At 48.1% G+C, this 26,493-nt stretch overlaps 1 protein-coding gene across 2 annotated transcripts in view; it reads right to left on the bottom strand.

Annotated features, from left to right (window-relative positions):
- The window catches only part of CRACDL (CRACD like), a 112,814-nt gene that overhangs the window by 31,251 nt on the left and 55,070 nt on the right, over positions 1 to 26,493 (bottom strand). For both annotated transcript variants that reach the window (XM_081100658.1, XM_081100659.1), the window contains exons 2-5: positions 16,010 to 16,089; positions 8,772 to 8,940; positions 915 to 1,050; positions 393 to 557 (exon numbers count right to left, since the gene is read on the bottom strand). In XM_081100658.1, the coding sequence (XP_080956784.1) occupies positions 393 to 557; positions 915 to 1,050; positions 8,772 to 8,940; positions 16,010 to 16,079 (540 nt within the window). In that variant the 5' untranslated portion in view covers positions 16,080 to 16,089. The remainder of the gene's footprint in view (positions 1 to 392; positions 558 to 914; positions 1,051 to 8,771; positions 8,941 to 16,009; positions 16,090 to 26,493) is intronic.

Below are 26,493 nucleotides of genomic sequence, written 5' to 3'. Positions count from 1 at the left end.
TCCTCCATTCAGAAGCCACTGCCCGGGCTAGGTCACTCATGCTGACCACTCCCTTCTCCTTCCAGCCCAGGGTCAGGCCAACAGAGAGCGGGACAAAGGTGCTTCCTCCCCGTCTGGTCACCTGCTCGACAGGAAAGACGAGGTAGAGTCCACTGTGCCAGATCTCTCCCATCATGAAGCACGCGACCCAGACCCTATCGCCTAAGGAGACCTGCATTTCTGCTCAAAGAGTGAAAACAAATGCCAGCTGTGGGCGCCAGTGACCTGCGCTGGGAGACCTCCCGCTGCACCGAGCCCGGCCACCCACCACGGGCCTCGCACGGGGGCCACCGCAGCCCCGGCTGCCCTCCGTGGCGGGTGCGGTAGACACGCGGGGCGCAGGCTGTACTTGCCTTGATGGTTGTGCCGGGACCGATGTCGTGCAGCAGGGACATCTCTGGGGGGCTCCTGGGCAGCCCGTCGTCCTCAGAACTCATGCCGGGGTCATCTCCCCGCTTGGCAGGCAGGCCGCCGGGAGGGGGTGGCGGCCCCATTTTCACATTGCACTGTATTTTTAACTGGGTTGGAATAAAGGACATTTGGCTCTTGTTTTCATCAGCGACTTTATCAACAAACCCTCACGCCCCAATTCATTCATTCGGGAGATGTTTCAGCGCCTGGCCGAGGTTCTGGGAGGTTCATCTCCCTGCTTGGCAGACAGGCCTGTCTGCCGCCAGCTCTGCTGTCACCTTGAAAACGAGCCGTTACCACGCAGACAAGTCCCGATCCAGCTGTAACTACCAGGCGTGTCTTGGGAAAGTTGCGATGTGCACGCCACTGTACTTTAAAATATATCAAATAAACCAAGCGGGAACTTAAAAACATCTCGATTTGTATCTGACGTACATACCAGGTGACGCTGCCAAGGGGTTTACCTGCAGAGCCTTAATCCGGTCACACACGTTTTCTTGGGAAAACACCCGCACGGGCCTCGCGGGGTCCTGTCCCGACTCCGGAATGAAAATGCTGTCGTGTGAGAGGGCCCGGCCGCCCAGCGCGCCCCTGGACTCCCTAGGATGAGAGAGCCTCCGTGAGACTGCGCCCGGCCCCTCACCCGGGTCCTCGGGTGAAGAGCCAGGGGCACGCGGGCCGGTGGCCCTGCACACAACCGGCCGCGGCTGGTGCGTTTTTTATTTGCTCCCGACTTTAGTCAGCGACTAGGAACATTGCAGAGATGGAGATTTTCCTAACAGATCTGACGTTTGTGTGAAATTTTTTTTATTAATGGAAAGCCAAGGCCTGACCAGGTGTGAGGGCTGAGACAGGGGCCTCGGCGGCTGGCAGCGCTGTCGGGAGGGTGGGGTCACTCCCGCGGGCCCACGCGCTGCCGCTGGGTGGGCTGGAGGCTGTGTTTGCACAGCAGGTGGAGGGCCTGCCCAGCTCGGGGACTAAAGTTCACCTCCACGCTGGCTGTGAAATGACACTGCACATCTGCAAAGCCACGCTCTCGCCCTATCTGACAGGATCCGTGCAGGGCTACCTGTGTGCCTAGGTCCTGGAGTGCCGATGGCCGCCCCTCCTGTCATCACCGCCAGCCCCTTCCCTAGCTCCTGGCTCCCATTTGGAACTGAACCCACAGGACGTTCACAGATGTTCTAGGAGGATGTGGGAGTTAGCGTCGGCTTTTCCTAGCAGCAGTGGCTGCTGAACAATAGGTGGAAGGAGGTGACTGAGGCCTGATGATGAAGGAAGGAAAGCCGGCCCCGGCAGACACGGGCCGTCTTGTACACCACGGCCCCCCACACCACCCGCCCCGCATCCTGTCCTCTGCGAGGCCATCGGGACTCTTAGGTGTGGCTCTGCTCTCCTGCAGATCAAACTGTGTTGGTTAATGATCTCTAACTTCTTTCTAGCCTGCAAGAGTGAATTCGCAAGGGGGGAACCCACGGCTCCCCGAAGGGTGTGTCCTCACATTTCTGGGAGGGCCAAGGGCCAAGTGCAAGCACCAGGCGGCCCTCCCACCAACGGCGGCCCTTGCCACAGAGTTCACAGGCACACCAACCTTCCCTCCTCCAGTGGGCAGCTGGGCCACACCCTTTGTAACCATGATCGCTGCACCACGTCCACAAAGATACACTGGCAGAAACACAAGGCCATTCACTACAGCAGCTTTTATGGAAGCGGAAGACCGGAAGCAACCCAAGGGTCCCTCAGGAGGTAACCAGGACACACGGCAGACCTGCAGCTGAGCAGCGGGTGAGGAGGATCTCTGTAAACTGCACACGGGCAGCACCAGTCTACACTAAGGGAAATAAAACACAGAGCAGAACAGCATTTACGGTGTTAGCTCAGTGTGGGAAAGGGGCCTGGATGTATATGGACATATGTGAACCTGTGTGCATATTTGCTTATATTTTTAAAAGCAAAAGGATAGCCGAAACCGGTTTGGCTCAATGGATAGAGCGTCAGCCTGCGGACTGAAAGGTCCCAGGTTCGATTCCGGTCAAGGGCATGTACCTGGGTTGCGGGCACATCCCCAGTAGGAGATGTGCAGGAGGCAGCTGATCGATGTTTCTCTGTCATCGATGTTTCTAGCTCTCTATCTCTCTCCCTTCCTCTCTGTAAAAACTCAGTAAAATATATTTAAAAAAATAAATAAATAAAAAATAAAATAAAATAAAAGCAAAAGGATAAAGCCCTAGCTGGTTTGGCTCAGTGGATAGAGCATCGGCCTGCAGACTGAAGGGTCCCGGCTTTGGTCAAGGACACGTACTTCGATTGCAGGCTCCTCCCTCTCCCGGGGCCCAGGAGGCAACCAATCGATGTGTTTCTCTCACATTGATATTTCTCTCTGTCTTTCCCTATCTCTTCCACTCTCCCTAAAAATCAATGGAAAAATATCCTCCGGTGAGGATTAACCCCCCCAAAACAAAACAAAACAAAACAACAAAAAACCCACAAAAGGATAAGTAACAAATTAATAAAAATGATTTTCGTTGGGGGAAGGAACAAGGTGGGAGACAGAGTGCCAAGGTACCTATAGGTACAATTTTGCCTTTGAAACTATGTCAATGTTTTACATACTTAAAATCAAACAAAGAAGGAAATAAAACAATCTCTAAAACTAGACAACAACCTGAAACAAGCAAAGTTTTATATCAGGTTATTGGCATATCCACACAGAGAAAAGTGATTTTGAGTGACTTTAACTCTACTTCCAAGTGACTTTTGACTCTACATCTGTAATAGGACACATTCTAAGAACAAAACCCACAAAGATATCAAATTGCACTTGGTAGTCTTATTAGTAACAACACTGATTTAAAAACACAGTACAGAACAATCTACAGTATATAACAACCTTTGTTCTGAAAGGAGAGTAATAAAGTTATTATAAGTACATTGCATGATGAAGGAAAGAAATAATTTTGTTAATATCATTATGAACCAAGATATCCAGTATAAGAGAAAAATAAACTCAAATAAAAAATCCAAAAAGTAAAATATTTATCCTATTAAATTTAAACTGGAAATATCAGTAAATTAATAATTTTTTTTTCTCTTAAAAAAATAAAGCATCTTTCCTAGGTATATGTGCTAGAAAGGTCTAAAAGCAAGGACAGCCAACTACCTAGCAATCATCACCCCTGGCAACCAGCCTGTGGTCTCCTAAAGCCATCCACACTGAAAGGAACTAGAGCCCTGTGAAGAAATGGCTGATTACAGGTCTAGGGCAGGAAATGTGTGAATTACCCTGAGATTTCTTGCTGTGCAAGAAAGCAAAGAAGCTTTCACAACAAATGGGCTCGTGGTAAAAGCACCCAGGAGCTGCCCTGGCCGGTGTGGCTCAGTAGGCTGACCACTATCCTGTGTGCTGAAAGGTTGCCAGTTCCGTGTCCGGTCAGGGCACATATCCATGTTGCGGGTTTGATCCCTGGTTGAGGTGCATACAGGAGGCAACCGATCAATGTTTCTCTCTCTCCTTGCCTGTCTTTCTAAAAAAAATAAATAAAAACATTAAAAAAAACACCCAGGAGTTCATTTGAAGACACTCCCATGGGACATAAAGATGAATAAAGGTTGTCATGGGCTAAAGCAAATCAAATATGTAAAAAGCCATGCCTTAATAATAATGACCCCCAAGGGTCATATGCCTCTGAAGTGTTTTATCCTCAAGTTAAGGGCCAATGTTGTTTAAAAGAAAACATAAAAGTTGGCATGGCAACAAATCTGTGGGTTTTTTTATCCTTTTTACTCACTTATATAACTGCTGGAATAACTGAGCATGTATATTGCAACTATACTTTGGTGAAATACAAGTTATCCTATATAATAAAAGGCTAATATGCAAATCGACCGAATGGCAGAACGACCAGTCGCTATGACGCACACTGACCACCTGGGGGTAGACATTCAACACAGGAGCTGCCCCCTGGTGGTCAGTGTGCTCCCACTGGGGGAGCGCCACCCAGCCAGAAGCCCTGAGCCGGGCTCACAGCTGGCGAGCGCAGTGGCACTGGTGGGAGCCTCTCCCGCCTCCATGGCAGCACTAAGGATGTCCATCTGTTGGACATCCCCTGAGGGCTCCCAGAATATGAGAGGGCGCAGGCCAGGCTGAGGGACTTCCCCCGCTTCAGTGCATGAATTTCATGCATCAGGCCTCTAGTCAATAATAATATTCAAGAAAAAACAAAATTCATTGGTCATTACTGGAAGGTGACAGGGTACCAGGTCATCACTCTGAAGGTGGATCAATAAAAGGATCATTATCTAAGCATTACCCTGCCCTTCCTTTACAAACTGTATCTGAGAGCCACCAAGGAGCTGATGAAGTAAAGAAAAAGGTCTTCTTCATAGAAGAACTAGTGACCCAGTGCACGGATTTATGCACATTGAAAGGAAATTAATTAGAAAGTGGCCGGTGGGGCGGGACTGGGCAAGATAGGTTGAACATGCTCTGGAGCCAACCTCCCGCGGTCCCTTCCTGGCGTCTGCAGAATGAGTGGGGTTCCACTGGCAGGTGGGGTATCAGCCTGGCCTGTGGGGACTGGGCCAAAACTGGCTCCCTGACATCCCCTGAGGGGTCCCGGAGTGTGAGAGGGCACTCACTCTGCAAAGCTGCTGTCCTACAGGGTGTGGAATCAATCACAGTGTGCAATGAACCAGGTTCGGCCAACAGCGCCCCAGCAACAACATAGCCCATGGCCGAAGGTGGAATCATGGGGCCCACGCGATGAATCAGGCTCCCTCCTCTCTGGTTTCGGGTGCGTCACCCAGAACCTCCGCTGCCAAGTTACTGCAGCTCGGCAGCTCCTGTGTTGAGTGTCTGCCCCCTGGTGGTCAGTGCGCATCATAGCGACACTTGGCATATCAGCCTTTTATATATATAGACTAGGGGCCTGGTGCACGAAATTCGTGCACTGGGTGGGGGGGGCGGGGGGAGGAGAGTGTCCCTCAGCCCAGCCTGCCCCCTCTCACATACTGGGAGCCCTCAGGCGTTGACCCCCATCACCCTCCGATCGCCTGATCGGCCCCTTGCCCAGGCCTGACGCCTCCGCCAGAGGTGTCAGGCTTGGACAGGGGACCCCCACCTCCCCCCCATCACTGGCTCTGGCCCCCGCCCAGGCCTGAGGCCTCTGGCCCAGGAATCATGCCTGGGCAGGGGACCCCCATCTCCCTCTGATCACTTGCTCCACCCCCCGCCCAAGCCTGACGCCTCTGACCCAGGCTTCAGGCCTGGACAAGGGGACCATCATATCCCCCCAATCCCCGGCTCCGCCTCCCACCCAGGCCTGATGCCTCGGCCAGAGGAGTTGACCCTCATCACCCTCTGATCACCAATCACCGGATCGGCCCCTTGACCAGGCCTGACGCCTCCGGCAGAGGTGTCAGGCCTGGGCAGGGGACCCCCAGCTCCCCGCGGTTGCAGGCTCCGCCCCAGCCCAGGCCTAACGCCTCTGGCCTAGGCGTCCGGCCCAGGCAGCGGGGACCTGCAGTGGCAGCGGGGGGCGCCGCGATCGTGGGCTTCGCTTTAGGCCCAGGCAAGGGACCCCTAGCTCCTGGGACTGCCAGCTTCGACCGTGCCCAGCTCCCATCGCTGGTTCCACCCCTACTTCCTGTTATCACTGGCCAGGGCGGCAAAGGCGCCTGATTCTCTGATCATGGCTGGGGGGCAGGGCAAAGGCGGCCCCAGGGCCGCCTTTGCCCTGCCCCCCAGCTCTTAGCTCCCCCCCTGGGTTTCTGATCACTGTCAGTGGCAGGGGGCTTCTTCCTGCTTTCCCTTTCGCCTCCCTGCATTGTGCCTACATATGCAAATTAGCCGCCATCTTGTTGGCAGTTAACTGCCAATCTTAGTTGGCAGTTAACTGCCAATCTTAGTTGGCAGTTAACTGCCAATCTTAGTTGGCAGTTAATTTGCATATAGCCCTGATTAGCCAATGAAAAAGGTATCGCCGTACGCCAATTACCATTTTTCTCTTTTATTAGTGTAGATTCCAGCTGGCTCATGCAGAATAAATGGCACAATTAGAAAAACCACCATTTTGCAATGAAATGATGAGTCTAGGCCAGTGGTCGGCAAACTCATTAGTCAACAGAGCCAAATATCAACAGTACAACGATTGAAATTTCTTTTGAGAGCCAAATTTTTTAAACTTAAACTATATAGGTAGTACATTGTTATTAACTTAATTAGGGTTCTCCTGAGGCTTAGGAAGAGCCACACTCAAGGGGCCAACGAGCCGCATGTGGCTCGTGCGCCGCAGTTTGCCGACCGCTGGTCTAGGCCATGACCCTCAGTGGGTGCTAAGACCATTCGGTGAAGATGAGTGGAGGAATCGCATTGAGAATCCCCTGCACCCACTGCTCAGTCTTAGACACTGGAAGTGGGACAACCAGAAAGCATGTGCCTGTGAAGTGACAGCAAGTACCCAGTTCCACCTCAATCTCATTCATATCTAGCTCTACCTAACACTTCCCAAGAGCTCCAGAGGCTACAGGAATGAGTCCGGTCATGCCAAGAGAAAGCAAAGCCAGAACATGGGATGTTCTGCAGAGCCATCGGCCCTGCTCTTCCAGCAGGTCAGTGACCTGAAACCAAGGGGGTTGAGGGTTGCTACAGATGAAGAGACTTTAGAGGCAAAACCACACAATAAATGGGCATCAACTTCTCAAACCCACAGGGTCCCACGGACTTTGCCAGCATCAATGTGTCTTGGCAGGTGGAACTCCTCTGGCCAAGGTGACGGTGAGAAGTTGCTCAGGTCCAGGAGACACGCCGACTCTTGCATTGGCTAAATGCCTTTAAGATCTTGCCTGTCCTCCACGCTGCTCTCTGAAAACATTATTTGCACTTCCAGAGCCTCATCATAGTCCACCCTTGGGCTTCCTTTCCTTGCATCAATCTAGCAAATATTACCAGTAAGTGAGGGCCCTGCTAGGTGCTGGGCATATAAAGGTGAAAAGGGCGCAGTCCCCACCTTCCCATGGGCTCCGGTGATAGAGGAGATGGACAAGTGGACAGGTTATTTCACCCCAGCTCGCCCCTCCTGCTATGGTGCTGTTCCATGGCTGGGGGGGAGGGGGAGGGATGAGGGAGGCACTCCCAGGCCTGTCTTCCCAACACCAGGACTGTGTTCCAGTCAAGAGGGCTGTGTGGGGTGAGTGTTGTCGTTTCCCTGCAGCTGGCCCAGAGAAGACGTGTGATCCTTAGCAATGTTACATGATGATGTCTTCCCCCCGAGTTTGGAGCACACCACCCGCAGCTCCTCGCTCAGTCCATCCTCTCCTCGCTCCACAAGCCGGGGTGTGGCAAGCATGCTCACTGCCAGCCCGGAAGAAACCAACAAAAAAGCCTGGAGCCTTTCCTCTTCAGTCATTTGGTGCCACCAAGTGGTCAGTGTAATTTCCACTCTGTTAAACCCTGGCGAGGAGACTGGTGAGAAGGAGGGAAGGCAGGACACATCCTTGGGTGCAGACAGCGACCCCATCTCAGGGTGGTCTGTTCTCTGACCCCGAGGGTCATTATGCCTCTGAAGAGTTTTACCTTCAAGGTAAGGGCCAATGTTGTTTAAAAGAAAACATAAAAGTTGGCGTGGCAACAAATCTGTGTGTTTCCCCCCCTTTTTACTCATAGATATAGCTGCTGGAATAACTGAGCATACATATTACAACTATATTTTGGTGAAATGCAAGTTATGAAAATAAGTAGACTTCCCCAAATTGTCCTACCTATTGAGTCTGTTCTGCCTCACAATATTTTTTGATGATTTTTCTAAGATGAAACAGCAAAAAGCATCTCCGCCTCCCCCCCCCCCCCCCCCACCGGCTTCTCTCTTGTTTCTGTTTTGCTCTCTCAAAACTTTCTTATCAGATTACTCAAAGTTCAAGCTTAAAGAGATGTACTTCCTGCTATAGCATCCAGGTCCTCAAAAGAATTTTAGGTCAAATTAAATCGGCTCATATCCCAATCTTGCCACGTTCAGCTGTAGCATGTTGGGCAAATTCTCCAACATTTTGCTAAAGCGTGGTTTGCTCATTGATAAAATGGCACATCTCCCCTCCTGTCCCACAGTTATCGCAGAATGTTAATATATGCAGCACCTGGCACACAGCAGGTACCTAAGGATTCCCCCCAAACTTTCTCCGTGTATGAAAAGACAGAAAGCACCAACTTCTGTGGGAGAACCTGCTGTGGAACTACCTAGGAAGAACGCAGGCTCAGAAACCCAGCAGGTTACCATGACAACGACACAGCGCATTCAGGCTCCTGAGGGCCGTGAAAAGCAACTTACTCGAGCTCATCCTCCGAGTCGTAGCCCACTGGCCCTGCCTCGATGGCAATGACCTCACTCTTCGCTTGACTCTGCTTCCAGGCGCTGCCTCCTGCGGAGGAAGGCGATTCCTTTCTCTTCTTCTTCCCGAAGAGCTTCTTAAACGTTTTGAACTTGGATTTTTTCTTTCCTGTGAGGAAGGAATGCCCGTGAGTGCTTCCCGAGCCTGTAAGGGGAGAAAGCAAGACCGCTGTCCATGCACCCAATTCTTCGCTCCTCAACAGCCCGTTCACCACACAGCAGGACGTGAGGCACCTGGCACCCCGTTCCTGGACACCTGGAAACAGATCTTGGTTTCTGCCTATTTCGGGGCATTTAACAAAAGAGCCAAGCGCTGGAGCGTGATCACAGCATCGAGGCATGAGCAACTTTCCTCTCACCTGAAATCAAGTTTTAAACTCTGTCATACACAGGGTCAAAAGGAAAAGACCACGTCAGAACCCCAATTTCCCCCTCAAAATAATCCTAAGTGCTTCCGTTAGTGTGGACATGAGCACCATGACAGTCAGAGGAGGGCCAGCCTCATGGGCAAGAGGTGCTGGCGGGAGTCCCAAAGCCGGGATGACCTAACAGCTTCCCGTGGGAAAAATCATCACATGCCGGAGGCCGCGCAGAGCCCGACCGCCACGCTCCCAGGGTGACAGAGTTCACAGCCTGGCAACTGCGATGTCTTCTGCCTTCTCGCCCACAGATCCCATCACACCCGGGCCTGTGATGGCGCATTAGTAGCTAAGCAGAGCGCCTTGCTTTCCTCCCGAATCTGTAGGAGGACTAGCAATGGAAGGATGCAACACTGCGGATAAGCAGGATGCCGGGGATGCCGCCTGATATATCCCCAAAATCTACTCCAGTGATTCCTGAGTTTATACGTAAGTAATTCTGTAAGCTGAGCTCCTTAACAAACAAGTGGAATTGTTATCTTTTATGTTAACGCTCCCTTAGGACGCGTGCCCGATACTGCCCTAAGGTGGAGAATTACTAAGGATTAGTCTGGTAGGCGCTCCTGCAGTACCTTAGGTGGAGCTAATCACTGCCCAGAGGGGATTCAGTTGTTCAGCCACATCTTACCATCGAATGAAAGTTTCCTTACCTTTATAATCACAAAACAATTATGTTGCTAATTGGTGGCTCTCCAAGAGAGTCTATTATTTGGAAAGGCTTTTAACAGTTTTCTGCATTTACCAGGTCACCATCTGGCCTTTGCCTAGTTAACAAATAGGTACACATCCCTGAAGGTCTGAGCAAACATGTGGCCTCGCGGTCCTTCACAGTCAAAGACGCCGCTGCCGTTCTGGGATGTTTACAGTGTTCTCAAATGACATAAAAATGGACTAAACTGTTTTGAGTAGACAGTAGTGAAGGTCAAAGAGAAAAACAGTTTAGTCATTGTCTAGTTCCTAAGTACACATAGCAAAATACATTATAAAGTGCAGTGAGGAACGTTTAACTCTAAAAGTAACTGGCAGCATAGGAATTATGTGTTTAAAATAGTGTGGTGGTTTCCTGTCTTATGTTTAATATTAGAGGAATCCATGGGCAGCAAAATCTCAGACAGATGCCAAGGCAATATCTTCATCGATACAGCTCCTAGGACAATGGAAGCTAAGGAGAAAATAAACAAATGAGACTACATCAAAATAAAAAGCTTCTGCACAGCGAAAGAAACCATCAACAAAACAACAAGAAAGCCCACTGCATGGGAGAACATATTTGCCAATGTTATCACCAATAAGGGTTTAATCTCCAACATCTACATATAACTCATACAACTTAACAAAAGGAAGATAAACAATCCAATAAAAAAATGGGCAACAGACCTAAATAGATACTTTTCGAAAGAAGACATAAGGAAGGCCAAGAGACATATGAAAACATGCTCAAAGTCACTAATCATCTGAGAGATGCAAATCAAAACGACAATGAGGCACCATCTCACACCTGTCAGAATGGCTATCATCAACAAATCAACAAACAACAAGTGCTGGCGAGGATGTGGAGAAAAAGGAACCCTCGTGCACTGCTGGTGGGAATGCAGACCAGTGCAGCCACTGTGGAGAACAGTATGGAATTTCCTCAAAAAATTAAAAAAGGAACTTCCATTTGACCCAGTGATCGCACTTCTAGGAATATATAACAAGAAACTAGAAACACCAATCAGAAAAGATATATGTACCCCTATGTTCATAGCAGCACAATTTACAATAGCTAAGATCTGGAAACAGCCTAAGTGCCCATCAGCAGATGAATGGGTTAGAAAACTGGTACATCTACACAATGGAATACTACACTGTGGTAAAAAAGAAGGAACTCTTACCATTTGCGACAGCATGGATGGATCTGGAGAGCATTATGCTAAGCAAAATAAGTCAGTCAGAGAAAGATAAATATCACATGATCTCACTCATTTGTGGAATATAATGAACAACATAAACTGATGAACAAAAACAGATCCAGAGATAAAGAAGCCTCGATCAGATGTCAAACCACAGAGGGAAGGTAGGGGAGGGTGGGGGTAAAGGGGAGAGATTAACCAAAGGACTTGTATGTATGCATATAGGCCTGACCAATGGACACAGACACCAGGGGGGTGAGGACATGAGTAGGGGGTGGGGGGAGCAATAGGGGGATAAGGACACATATGTAATACCTTAATAAAGAAAAAAATAAAATAAATATAAAATAGTGCAGTGGTAGGCGGGGGGGGGGAGGGCAGGTGTGGGGTGGTGGGGCTCAATGTGGGGGGAAGGGGACACCTGTAATACTTTCAACAAGAACAATAAATTAAAACAAACAAGAACAAGATGCCGCTGCTGGTTAGTGGGTGCGGGCAAGGAGCCGCACAGACCCAGACGCGCGGCTGAGCACTTGCGTTTGCCTGGCATGGTTCGGCAGCCATCCACGAGGGTCCTGTCTGTGCTACACTTATTCACCTGCTAGACTTTTTAATTTAAGTTCTTTAATGGTGACCGGCACTATTCAGGTTTTTACATCTTGAATCTGTTTTATGAATTTACATATTTGCTAGGAATTTGCCTTTTTCCAAATTTTCAAAGTTATTGGCATGTAGATATGAATAATATCTTCTTACTGTTTCAGCATCCGCACTGTCTGTAATAAAGTCCTCTTTCTCAGCCCTGGTGTTAATTATCTGTGCCTCCTCTTTTTCCTTGGTCAGCTGCATCAGAGGTTTGTTGATTTTATTTGCATTCATTTCTATTCCTCTCTTTATTCTTTACTTCTTTCTACTTTTTTTGGGTTTACTTTGCTATCTTTTTAAATTTCATGAGATGAATATTTAGCTTGTTAATTTTTAGGCAATTTATTAATTTTAGGCAATTTCTAAGCACTTCAGAATTTTCTTATCTTTCTGTTACTGATTTCTAGTTTAACTGTATTGTGGTCAGAGAATATACTCCGTATAGTCTGAATCTGTTCAGTTTTGTTGAGACTTGCTTAAGTTTGTAAATGTTCCTCGTGTGCTGGAAAAATAATGTATTGTTTTCAATGTTTTATATGTGTCAAATAGGATAAGGCCTTTTTATTTGTGTTGTCTAAATACTTTATATCTTTAATTTTTAAATACATTTGTTCTACAAATTACTGATACAATTATACGAAAAATAACCCACTCTGATTGTAGATTACATCTACTTTATTTAAGTGTCAATTTTTACTCTATAAACTTTGACATTATGTTGGAGCATAGAAAGGTAAAATTATTTTCTTGGTCCGAAATGAAACCTTTTGTGAAATGCCCTCTTTAATGTTAGTAATGCTTTTTGCCTTAAATTTTATTTTGACTGCTATTAATATTAATAGAGCCACACCAGCTTCCTTTTGCCCAGTATTTGCAACGTACATGTTTTTCTGTCCTTTTGTTTAAGAGAATTCGTTTTAGAAATTCCATCTGATGATCTTTAACTTCTAAGTGGAAAAATTAATGTAATTAGTCTCCTTGCGCTCACTGTAATGGCTGATATGTTAATAAAAACAAGTCCACCAGCGTGGAGGGTGCTGCTGAGAGCGCTCTGCTGGGCTGCAGACTGTCCACTTCCCGTCGTGTCCTCACATGGCAGGAAGGCAGCGAGAGGCCCTCCGGCCTCACCCCATAAGGGCAGTGATCCCATCCACGAGGCTCTACCCCCCAGACTGAATCACCTCCCGAAGCCCCCACCTCCAAACAGCACCGCATCGGGCCGCTAGGATTTTAACCTATGAATTTTGGAGGGACACAAACATTCAGTCCATAACACATAGTGCACCTCTCCACGTATGTGGGTCTTTGTTGCTTTCTTCAAATAATATTTTATATCTTTCAGTCTACAGACCCTACATATACTTTGTTAGATATATACCTAAGTATTTCTTTGATTGGTACTACTGTAAATGGCATCGTTTTTACATGTCAATTTTTAATTCTTCATTGTTAGTGTATAAAATTGCAGTTTTTAAAATACTGACCACGTATTTAGTGCCAACTTGCTAACCTTGCTTAAGAGTTCTAGGTACTATTTGATATTTTCTATAGTCAAGAGTTTTATTTCTTCTTTCCACCTGGATCCCCTTTATTTCTTTCTCGTGCCTTAGGGCACTGGCTGGGTGCTATGAGACTTCTTATGGTTCCCTGTTACTTCCATGTATTTTCAAACTTCTATTTGTTATCTTCAACCACAGTGTGGTGATTGTTTTATAGCACGTATTTGATAGTTCTGACACTCAGTGCCCTGTGTGTCTGTTTCTCTGCTGTGTATCAGTTCGCTAGGATTGCCGCGATGAACTACCACAGACTGGGGTCCTAAACGGCAGAATTGCTATGGTCTCAGTTCTGGAGGCTACATGTCTGAGATCAAGGTGTCGTTGGCATGGCTAGTTCCTTCAAAGGGTTACGATGGAGAACTCTATTCCGTGTCTCTCCCCTAACTGTGGGTGTCTGCTGTCAATCTGGCGTTCTTTGCCTTGTAGCCGCCGTCACCCTAATCTCTGACTTCATCTTCACCTGGCGTTCTCTGAGTGTGTGCCTACATCTCAATTTCCCCTTTCTATAAGGACACCAGTCACCGTAGATCGGGGGCCCACCTACCGCAGTATGATCTCATCTAAACCAACTACCTCTGTGAAGACCCAGTTTCCAAACAGGGTCACATTCTGAGGTCCTGGGGGTCAGGACTACAGTACAGGAATTTTGGAGGCACACAATTCAACCCATAACAGGTTGGTTCTCATACATGGTGCTTGTTGCCCAGTCTGCCTGGTTATCACTGACAAGTGTGTCACAGAACTGACAGTACTAATTACTAAGGTAGTAACTTGGAGTCTAGATAGAAGGCACCTTCCTTCAGAGAAGACTGCTTCCTTCTGCAAGGTACCTCAGGCCACCTTCAGTCTAGAAATACTCTGAGCCAAGCTCAAGGCTTGAGAGTCTCTGAATTACCCAAGTGAAGCAAACGCATGCTATAAATCCACACAACTATGACCGACCTCTGGTTCACACGTATTCAAATTTTGTGGCTCCTCCAGCCCCCAGCTGGTTTTAGGGAAGGTCTTCCAGTAGACGGCCCACCTTGTACAGGTCTGCACTTGACATATGACCCTCTCCCTCTCCTATTACTTCATGAAGACAAAAATGAAACTCGAAATTTCCAAGATTGGTAAATGATCTGAGGGCAAAGGTGGCTTCTATGCTCAGGCTTCCATTTTTCTCTAATTCTGGGCTCATCACTTTTATGTGTGCTTTTAAAGAGGGTTTAAAAGAATGCTCTTACCTAGAATTTTACATTTTAAACGGGAAGAGGTTGAATAACTCGCTTCACTATTATTTGGGGGGAAAAACTTAGTTTCTCTCTTTCTTTTTAAAAATAAATTGTTCATGGTGACCTCGGTAAGTACCCCAAACTAGTAGTTATGGATGTAGTTTCAGGTGAATGAACTACTTCTTTTTTAAAAAATATATATTTTATTGATTTTTCACAGAGAGGAAGGGAGAGGGAGAGTTAGAAACATCGATGAAAGAGAAACATCGATCAGCTGCTTCCTGCACACCCACTACTGGGGATGTACCTGCAACCAAGGTACATCCCCTTGACTGGAATCGAACCTGGGACCTTTCAGTCTTCAGGCCGAGGCTCTATCCACTGAGCTAAACCGGTTAGGGCTGAAGTACTTCTTTAAACAGTATTTTCTTGTTTAAAATTAGTACTAATTCAGTGCCCCGTAATATGAAATTTTGCAACTCATTTTTTCTCAGGGTTAATTAAAAAACCCCCACCTATTATCTATATTGGGGAGGGGGTGGGGGTTACCTATTCAATTATGATAAAGAAAAAGTAGTTCTAACACGGAATAATAAGAAAAAGCTACCTACAATCTACCTATATGATACTTATTGAAATGTGACAGAGAAAAAGCAGTCCTAATTTAGAATAAGAAAAATCTATTGAAAATAGATGAAATAGAGTCTTTAACAGAATTAGTAATCGGAAGCTAGAATTTCATATTATTGAAGCTATTTCTCCTGAACTATATTTAAAAATGACGACTAGCATTTTGACTTTAAAGAGAGAGAGATGGAGACCTTTGTTACAAAAATAAGGTGAGTACAAATGGCTAATCTATGGAAAAGGTACAGTGTAGGAAGATCGATGATTTTAAGGTCAATTTTACAACTCTATCAAGACATAAGTCGCAATCTATGAGTAGTGGTAAACCAATCGAATAACCGGGCCACTCTCAGGACATGTTGTGAGATGGTGCTTCATGGGCCTGGCATTTGGCTCAGTAGAGGATGTAATAAGGTCTCCTGAAAAAGAGTAGCCATAAAAGAGGACTCAAAGGCTTTGTTATTCTATTCTTCTGGACGATCAGGCTACCTTACACGTTGCCAACCTCCTGCTGGTACCTTCAGATGTTCTTAGATAATAAACGATTCCACTGCACCTCTCAAGTCAATCAAACATGGGGACGGGAATGAGGAAAATGACTCTAACCCGCCCTCCACGTCTGACAGAAGCAAAGGAGGACCCCCGGCATTGCAGGCCCTCTGGCCTCGGTATGAAGGACCCAGGGGGTGTCTGAGCATGCTGTGAACTGAACCCCCACTCTCCAAGCAGAGAACCCCAATGGCCTGGTTCCGTCAGCCCCCCCCCCTCCCGCCCCACAACCCAGTGAGGACTCTCCCCAGAGCAGGGGAAGCGAGGCCTTACCCGTGCTGTCCTCCCCCAGGCCTTCGGCAGCCTCCCGAAGCTTGAAGTCCATCACCCTTGTGGAAATCATGTCCAGCTCCCTAAAACCAGATGGAAATTCACATTAAAGGAACATGTTTAACAGAAGTTAACAGTGAGAAAAATGGTGGTGGTGACTGCTTTCTGTCTATGACCTCGCCTGCCCACACCAGCAAAGGCAGATTCCATGGCATATTATGGGACGGTACAGCCCAAAACACATCGACAGCTCAAGATTAGTAGCCACACAGGCATTTAACCATTCGCTGGCAGAGCATCTGCATAGAAAACAGATAGCAGGAACAAATGCTTCACCCATTTAGCTGCAGAACAGCCGCAGAGATGTGGATTACAGCATGGGGAATGTAGTCAATGATATCAAGACAGATGGTATGGGCGAGAGGGGGGGACCTGGTGCAGTGGGGGACCATGTATAGAGCACGTGATTTTCTGGACACTTTGTTGTACATCTGAAGCTAATACAGAATGGGGTTGGATATAACTGAAATAAAACAAAATATCCTTTAACTAGTTTACAGAATGCAGGTTTGGTTCCTTTCTCTCAAAAAACAACAACAACCAAAAACGTTTTCAGAAGTTATGTTTTTCTCTTGTTCACTGCAGAAAGTTTAGAAGATATAGAGAACGAAAACCACCCATCATCCTACCAAGGATAATCACAGTTAATGTTTTAATGTATTTCCTTCCCAGTGTTTTCTGTGCAAATATTTGTATGTATATGCACACACACATCACATTAGGAAAACTGACTTCCTGATTTTCTTGCTAATTCTTCCTAAGTGTACTCCAATGGCTACATAGGATTTTGATATAAAGCCACATCATCATTGCTTTAACTGAGTTTCTTTTTTGAACTTTTCATTATGACAAATTTCAAACCAATACAAAATTGCAAAGAATATATAATGAACTTAACATATGGTCGCTGTAGTTTCAACTTTACGCCTTCTCCCCCTCCAACTCCCACTAGGTTATTTCAAAGCAAACCATCCCAGATACTATCATGTCATCCACATGTGCTTGACTTCTTCCTGAATAAAATGCCTCTGACTCTTCATGGCAATCACATAAATGACTGCTGGCCGCTCTCCCTGCTGCGGAACACGGGCCTAACTGTACGCCTGCCTCCCACAGCTGACCTGTGAATGGCGCACTCTACCCCACTCACTAATGCACCGTTTATTCGGAAAGCTATTCCTTATTGGCAGTTACTATGGACCCTCACTTAAAAGGGGGGCTCAGATGTTTAATTAACCAGTTAACACTTGCCCCTTATGCACAGCACATAATGGGACACTATTTGGCAGGGGAAAGGAGTCACGGGTCTGTGGCAGGGTCGGGTGTCATGTTTCGGTCTCCTTTAATATTAATGTCAAAATGTCCCTCTCCCCACCAGCCAATTCCTTCAAAAGATGAACAAAGCTTCATCAGCGTCACTTCTCTATTTTCATACAATTTAGCTCCATAAAAATGTCTGCCCAACAGAGCGAAAGGGGAAAAACCCACACGATCACCGCCACTGATGCAGAAAACCACTGGACAACATTCATGATAAAAACACTAAAAACAACTAGGAATAGGAGGAAGCTGCCTCAACATAACAAAGGCCACAGACTAAAAGCCCACAGCTCTTCTCATACTAAACAGAGAAAACGGAAAGCTTTTCCCCTAAGATCAGCACCAAGACACGGGTGCTCACTCACCACGGTTACTCAGCAGACTAGCAGTGCTGAAGTCCTAGTCAGATCAGTCAGCCAGGAAAAAGGAACAGAGGACCTCCATGTTAAGGAAAAGAAGTAACATTATCTCTGTTCACAGATGACATGATCTCATACGTAGGAAATCCTAAAGATCCCCCCTCACAAAAACTGTTAGAGTAAGTGAATGCAGCAAAGGCGCAGGATTCAAAAGGAACACACAAAAATCAGTTGTGCTTCTACATACTAACAATGAGCAATCTGAAAAGATACTTAAGAAAACAGTTTCATTTATAATGTCATCAAAAAAAGAATAAGATACTTAGGAATAAACTTAACCAAGGAAAGACTTGCACACTGAAAACTACAAATGTTGCTGAAAGAAATGAAACAAGACACACAGAAACAAGACACATATAGCACCGGCACCAACCTATGTCCAACATGAGGACACGCACTCAACATAGCACCTGTGCCAACCTGTGTCCACACCCAGCATGGGCAAGCACCTTCAAGGCCTGGGATACAGTGATGGGTGAGACCGATGTCAGCAGCCTCTCGCAGGCGCTGACCCAGTGAAGGGACAGTCCTGAGATGTCCCCAGGGTGAGGCCTGGGGCCTAAGGCTGACATTCCCAGAAGATCAGTCTGACAGGGTGCCTGGGTCTGAGGGAAGGGGTTTGTAGCTGCCTTGATATGTCACCTAACACTCCTGAGTCACTATGGCGTTACCTTCAAAATGTCCGGTCACCTCTGGCCATTTAATCAAACGCTCCTTGCTGGGAAGTGCTGAGAACGCAGAGGTATATGTGAGTGTGTGTGCACTAGCCCTGTGGGTGGGTTGAAGGGCGCCCCACCCACTTAGTGGGCAGGAAAACCAGAAGCTCGCCCTTGCTCTTCCTGGGATGGATGACAAAGCCGCAGGCGTCAGAGGGCTGAGGAGTGGGGGGAGGGGGGGAGGCGGCCCCGCTCTCCACTTGCTGTGTGCACATCCTGCTGGGCCCGGATGCAGAGAGCATGGCCAGAGGCCCAGGCTGCTAAGGATTCACACACGGAGGCAGAAGCCACTCCACAGACAAAGGGATGACAGACTGGCTCACCTCGTGTGGGAGGTTTGAAAACCTGCTCATGTTTCATGTTCCAAACACCTGCACACGAGCAAAAGTGCAGAGGAAAGGGACCAAGACGCGGAAGTCAGGCTGCCCTGGGACGGAGTCCTCAGCCCCCACTTACCCTTGCCGAGCCTCAGCCCCCACTTACCCTTGCCGAGCCTCAGTTTCCTCACCTAGGAAACAGGGACAATAACCCTGGCACTGCCTGGGGCGGAGAACACAGCACAGACACGCACTCGCTGAGAACCGTGGGTGGTTTCCACAGCTTGTTCCTCACCACGTGCTCACACGTCAGCACCAATGCAGACAGGAGCACGCACCGGCACGCCTGGCAGCAAATGTCCATCTGCCTCATGAAGACACGGTGTCCCGTACAAACGGCTCCCTTAGAGTCACTGTGATCGGGCAAAGATGAAGACGCCTGGATTGGAAGATGGGCCCTGAGCTTCCCCAGGCCCTGCAGTCTGATGGCAGTGGGTGAGACTGCTGCCAAGTGAGGAATGAAAACATCCCAGGCCCCCGGGGCGGGGTCAGCTGGGGACAGCAGCCCTCTGCGATGTGGAGGGTGCCGATGGACTGAGCCCTTCGCTCGGACACTCCAGGTGGAAACCCTCCACACGGTGACAGTGGGGAGCCTTCTCCGTGGGGCCCAATAACCTGCCCTTTCTGAAACATGTTCCCCACCCAAGTAACATTCAGGGAGAACCATATCAGAAATCTCCCACTCTCTCCCAGCACCCCTTGCTTCTCAAAGTTCAAGGCAGGCCGTCCCACTGCCCCCTCCACCAGCGGTTGCCCCCCACCCTCCTGCCCCTATTGTTCTGACAGCTCAAGTTCAAATACAGAAACACTTCGTCTTCAAATCTGGACCTGAGGTGCCTCTTCAGGGATTCTAATCAACTCACAAAGGCGCTGGGCCTGCAGTGCCCTGCGCGCCTCCATGTGGATCTGGGCGCCCACGGAACCAGGAGAGACTTTCCTCCAAAGAAGGCCCCGTGGGGTGTCCCACTCCCTCCCCCCGAACCCTCACTGCGACCACAGGCTGCTTCCAAGCTTATGGCAGAATGCCATCATCAGTTGCAGCTCATATTGAAAAATCCTACAAAAGCTTATTCATGTGGGGAACAAGAATAGATTTTAATATGGTATTTTAACAGTTTCAATCTATGTTTATCTACACAATGCGAAAAAAATCCCATCTGTAACCGGATTACATACCTCTGAGCACGTCATTATGCATGAAAGGCTTGGTCACATCCCTGCGGCAGTCTCTCTCGGCCCCCGTACCTTTCCTTACAATGCTCACCAAGGCTGCCAGCCAGCACTCCTTGTAAGGTGCCTGCCTAACGTACCCTTCCCTTCTAAGACTGTGCTTGGTGGGGCGAGCTATATGCCGGTCTCATCCACGGCTCTCTGATCAGCACCAAGGACAGTGCCTGGAGCAAGGCACTGAGCACTAGACCCATGACAAACCTCCGGGGGCTTCTGGAGATGATCAACACGGGTACAAACAGAACGAAAACCAGCAGTAAAGTCACCGGCTATGTTCTAGAAATGGATCTAGTTTTACAAACCAATTTAAGACAGAGGACGTCCTCCAGGAGATTTGTGATAACCTGACTAGTAAAAAGCAAATCACCTTTTCGGTCTATTGAAAAGAACTTTATTTTCTTTATGGGAGCAGCACAACTTTAAAACGATGAAAAAAAAAGAGGTAAATTTGCACAGAAGTGATGGCATTTCAACCTGAAGCAATAACCCAAATGCTTCTCTTATGCGTGTTGCAGTGCCTGTGGCAGCTGGATGTGGAGTCCCCGCGTCCTGGAGAGAGTTGATTTCACCAAGACTAGGTGAAGTACCTTTTAAGAAGAGTAACAGCAAATGATCACAGATCCATCAATGCAGTTTTTTGTTTAAAAGCAAATAAAAGCAAATCTAAATACCAGTGTTTGTGTGCCAAATCAACTGAAGACCCCAGCACCAATTGCAGACACCCAAACGGAAACTACCATTTAATCACTGGAGTCTCACTTTTCACTGTTTCTCCAAGTGGGGTAGCACTGACAGGCTTGAGTTCCAGGACAAGCTCTTCTTCCTAGGGGGAGTGTTTGGGGGCAAGGCCTCTACTGTGCCCATCTAGGCATGGGGCTCAGTGTCTGGCCACAAAAGGTACCTGTAGACATTTGCAGAATGAGTGAACAGGTATGCCGTGTAACACACTTGTCCTTGAACTTCAGAAGTGTCGATGAGCCCAATGACCATTCTTTGAATATTAACATATATTCAACAACAGACATCTAACAGACCCTACCTTTACAGCCATTCAGACCCCACTTAATGCACGTGTTTGAGTGTGCATGATAGCGTGAGTGTTTGGGGGGAGGGGAAGGGACGGTGGATGCTGCCTTCCTGAGAATGGAACAATAACTAAACTCACATCCTTCAGGTTGGGGCGTGGGCTGCTAGGGGAAGAGACGTGGAATAAAGCTTTAGGACTGAAGACCAATTTGCACAGAAATGCCATCACCTCTGTGCAAATTTATCTCTGAAGACCACTCCTGGCCTCTTACTTCGGCAACTGCTCTTTTGTTCTCTTCAAACCATCTGAAGACATAATCTGCCTCTAACCAGCTTTTCATCTACTATTCACACCCCGTCCACCCCCAGGAAGGCGCGTGTTTGCGACGGCCTTCACAGCGTCAGGCTCCCACCTCTGCCAGTTGCCTGCTGATCCGTGTCTGTGTCCCCCACCAATGTCCCTGAAGCCTCACTGACGATGAACATTCAGCCCAACCGTCTGTCTGTCGCCACAGAAGGTCTGTCACTAAGCTCCGGGGGCAAAACTATTCCCCAGAACACAAAATAAAAGGAGGAAGGAGAGGCCAGGCAGGGAAAACAATGCAGAGTGCAGAGCAAATTCGACCCGGGAGAGCAGGGCAGAGGCCTCGGTGGCCTACGTGCCAACCCCAAACGCCCAAGCACCAGGTTGGGAAGCCACAGAGAAGCAAACATGCACGTCAATAACCAAGTGAAATGTGCCAGATGTAGATGGTAGGAAAGCAGCTTTGTGGGGCAGAATATTCAAATATCCTTGCTGATCAAAATACCTGTTAAATTTACAATACCTATTAAATATCCAAGGTCAGTGGGTCTTAGCATCCTGACTGGGATTTCTGAATATCAGCTCACCCAACCTCAGACAGCTGAGGGAGACCAACAGTGAGTTTCAGCTCCCCTTTCCCTGGCCAGCTGGAGGCGGTGGCCTAGTTAGGGAAGACGAGGTAAAAAGCCTTTCATTTGGTGTCCGACCACCTCCCTCTCCAACATTCCTCCCTCTGTCTTCTGTCCTGGCAGGGCCCTGCATCCATCCTGGTCACCTTCTCCCGGGTCTCTGTACTCACCCACTTCTGGGTCGGTGATGGTTATTGCCCTGCCAGAAGTAGCTGCTAATCCATTAGGAAGATATAATAATTATTAGCATCTATGCACGTATCCAGAATAGGCAACCCCCTAGAGACAGAATAGGCTTTCTAGAGACAGAAAGCAGACCAGCGTTTGACTGGGCAGGGGAGTGGGCTGCTAGGGGAAGAGACATGGAATGGGAAGTGACTGCCAATGGCCACAGTGTTTCTTTTGGGGGAGATGAATATGTTCTGAAATTACATTATGTTCATAGTTGCACAACTCTGTAAATACAGTAAAACCTACTGACTACACACTTTAAAAAGATGAACTTTACGGTATGAAATTATATGTCAATAAAGCTGCTGGAAAATGTGTTAAGAGAAAAAAAGGTGAAATAAAGACGTTTTTGGAAAAGCAGACCTGACACACTTTGTCTCCAGCAATCTCACACTAAAACAAATACTAGAGGAAGAAGGATATGCTCTCAGGTGGAAGTGTGGAGAGATAGGTAGGAATGGAGAACAACAGATATGCGGGTGAATATAAATATGGACGAGATGAGCAGGCATCTGGACTTCACTCAGAGGCCCTGTGCGCAACTGGCATACCCATGTGCCTTGGCTCTGCTCTCCCCTGCCCCATAGCATTCCACTTCCTTCCAGCCAGGGCCTTTGCAGATGCTGTTCCCCTGATTTAACATGCTTTTCCCTGCCCTCCTGCTCCACTTTCCTCTTATAAAATCCTTCTCATCCTTCAGACAGCTTCAATTCCACTTCCCAGAGAAGACCGATATGCCCTCCAGGAGAGCCAGGCCCTCCCAGGATGAGCTAGGGCCTCCCACAATGCACTGTGAGAACCCCAGCACCTTTTGTTCATAGAAGTTAACCAGTTTTAACCATCTCGAAGTTTGCATGACGTTGATCCAGTTCCCCTTGATAGATTCGAGGCTGCTTGCATTTCCTATACATTTAATCAATTTTTCCTTTTCTTAGGAAAAAAGAAAATAAGCTGTGACTTAACTGTTGCTCTCTAGTGAGTCACACCAAGTTCTGTCTGTACCTTTTTTAGAAAAGTTTCACGTTACTGAGGCCAACGGAATGTGCAACGCTCACAAAGTTCCTGTGAGAATTCCCTGTTCAGAAGCTGCGCCAGCTGAGTGCATCGTGATAGGTATCATTTCCTTGAGAGCAGAGGACTGGACCTGACTCACAGTGGGGGGTGTTGAGACTGCACCTCATCACGCCAACCATTTCTCCTTGAAGGTGCCAGAGGACCTCCTGCCCTTTGATGCAGACACCGAGTTGTGTGCGCGCACAACCTCTGTCTAGCTGTCAGAAAAGACAGGGAGGAGAAAGGGATAGTTCTACTGAGCATATGGAGAAAAGAAAGCAAAGAAGTGTCATAAGCAAAGGGCTGAAACCAGCAACTCAGATGCTGAGTCCGAGTGCTCTGAGAAAGAGGGGAGAGTAGAGGAACTTGGTGGGTGGTCAGCGGTGATATTTCCTAAGGCCCTGTTTTTATCTTATAAAAAACATTACTTTAGACATTTTTTATCTTATAAAAAACTAAACTAACATTAGGCATGGACTGGAGAGTGAGTCATCCCCTATCTGGCTAAGTAAATAAAACTTGGAAACTGGTTGAGGTCAGGGAACATGGATCAGCGTGGTACTGCCCCTCAAGAGGTGCTCAATAAATATTGTTGAATGAATGGATGAATAAATGAACAAACAAATGAACCACAGGCACTTATAACACTCGCTAGACAAAAGAATCCCCTCCTAATAAAATGAGACAGCATCAGCTACCCAATCATAGTTCCCAAGGCCACCCAGCACTCTGCTGTCTCCTTCCAAACCCGTGACTTTGCTAAACTATGTCACATTTCCTTAGCCTGAGCTTTGCTTTATCCCGTCCTCCTTCAGCCTTGACCTACCCTACAACCAGGCAGAGCTAAAGTCCAACGGCCCTTGGGAACCAAGGGATACGGATGCAGGGGAGGTCCCTGCCCAGATGCCTTGTTCTCATCCTTACGCTTCCCTTTGGCCACGGGCCAGGCGGGGACAGTGAGAACAGCCAGAAGGAGCAAGGCACTGGGCCACAGGCTCGCTAGGATGCTTTTCCGCAAAGAAACAACAGAGCTTCATTCAAATGACCCCAGTCACCAGCAAGATAAATGGGAGGATTTACAAGCACATAATAGTATCTGATGTAAGATAAACAGTTGATTTCCTGGGCAGTTGGGGTCTGTGTGAATGGGCAATTTGGTAAGTTACTTAGCAAGGGATGCAGACAGCTGCCGGATGCAGCATATAAGCACATACACATGCACGCGAGAACTTGAGCTCCCACAGGTGACGAGGTCTCCATGAATGGGGCTCAATCAAACGGTGTCAGACTGCAATGCACATCAGCTTGCCACGGAGGACCCTGTTCTCTCTCATCCAGGAGTGAATGGTTCCATGTGAGATTTGAAAAACATTAGACATTTTCAGGTTACAGAGTAAAAAAAAATCAGTTAGAGACTTACAAAACCATCGTTTCAGAAACAGGTAAGCGCAAGAGCTTCAAACTTTGTGAGCTTAACTTAGAAATCGCATTTGCATAATTCTTGGGAGACTACAGCATAAATTCATTCCGACGCCGGGATATCATGCCAGGATGTGATCTAACTCGGAGACTGTCCATCTCGGAGTGAGAGCTGTGCCTGTGAGGACGGCTGCACACACGTGTGACCCGGGGCAGCGGAGCAGGGGCCCAGGGAAGTCCACTGGGCTGGCTTATTGCTAATGTCGTGAGTTCGCTGAGGTAAGAAACACCCTTTCTATGCATTTATGCCAAAAACAACTCCACAAAGAAAGTCCTTACGGCTTCATTTACCTGGGATGCTCCACACGTGACTGGCAGCTCGGCAGTAGGAAGCCGTGTGGCAAAGCCTACTCATAAGACGACGTAACACCACGACTCTATGCTGACCCGTCTGAAATAGGCCGCGTCACAAAATGGGGTTGATGACCAGTCAAATGCTTATGAAATAGTAACAATGACGATGACTTCCACGCACAAGGCTTCTCTTAGAATAAAAGCCTGTGTTCACAAGGGGTCCTGAGGTTGCTGGGTCACTGTCTCTATATAACAGAAGAAGAAAGTGGGGCTGGCGTTGGGGGCACTGCCTGCCCCAGGCCCTCAGCACCCCGACACTGCCAGGATGTGTGCTGCCGCAGGTGCAGCATCAGCTCCCCAAGAGCATCCACCCAGCAGCCTGAGTGATGTGCAGATGTGACAATCACCTGGACCGAGAGCGGCCGCCACTCCGGGAGTTTTCCATTTGGTGCAGGAGACGTGCAGGTTGTTTGTGCTGAGCCACGGGGCTGAAATCACACCCCAGCGCTACTTCATCTACTGTGACAGAATCAAAACGCACCGAGAGCCACACTCCTCCAGCGAAGAGGCCACGCAGCAGGGCGTGTGGCTCTGTGCAGGGTCACTGGCCTCTCCCACAAGCGAGGCTGTCAGCGAGGAGCAAGCCCTTTGGTGCTGATCGTTAGGAAAGGGAATTACAGTGGGGCCTTGACTTACGAGTTTAATTCGTTCCGTGACGGAGCTCGTAACTCCAATTGCTCGTATGTCAAATCATAAAGCGAACGAGTGAGACACGTGATGCCGGGCTGATGTTGTGGCGTTCACTGGGGCGTTCGCTGCGCCAACTAGCGGTGGGGTATCTGAAGCTGGCTCGTAACCCGAATTTTAGCTCGCAACTCAAAGCAAAAAATCGGCTAAGAGACAGCTCGTATCTCAAAAAACTCGTGAATCGGGACACTCGTAAGTCAAGGCTCCACTGTATTCTAATGGCCTTCAGCTTTGACCTCTGCTTTCTTCCCTCCACTCAACTATACAGACTGCGTCCTGTGGACCCAAGTTACAGGCACGAGATCCCGAGAGTAAAAGCTCTCTTCCCCCAATTCTCTGCCCCTCCCTGTCCCTTCCCTTTGTTTCCTCCCCTCCTGCCCCACCTCCACTCTCTGCTCCCCTTTCTCTTTCATTGTATGTGTGTGTCACAAAGAAAATCATTGCTTTGTTCCAGAATCCACACAATCCAAGGAAATAAAATAATGACTGTAAGGAAGGAGGCATGAACATACTGGAACACAGGACAATAGAGGTGAGTCTACGCTGTGCCCCAGGGGGTGTGGCCTGGCCGCCCTGGTGCTCCCAGAGGGCACGCTCACCTC

Source organism: Myotis nattereri, assembly GCF_964212035.1.
Source record: "Myotis nattereri genome assembly, chromosome: 10".
Taxonomy (NCBI): domain Eukaryota; kingdom Metazoa; phylum Chordata; class Mammalia; order Chiroptera; family Vespertilionidae; genus Myotis; species Myotis nattereri.
This window is presented reverse-complemented; position numbering and strand designations above follow the sequence as displayed.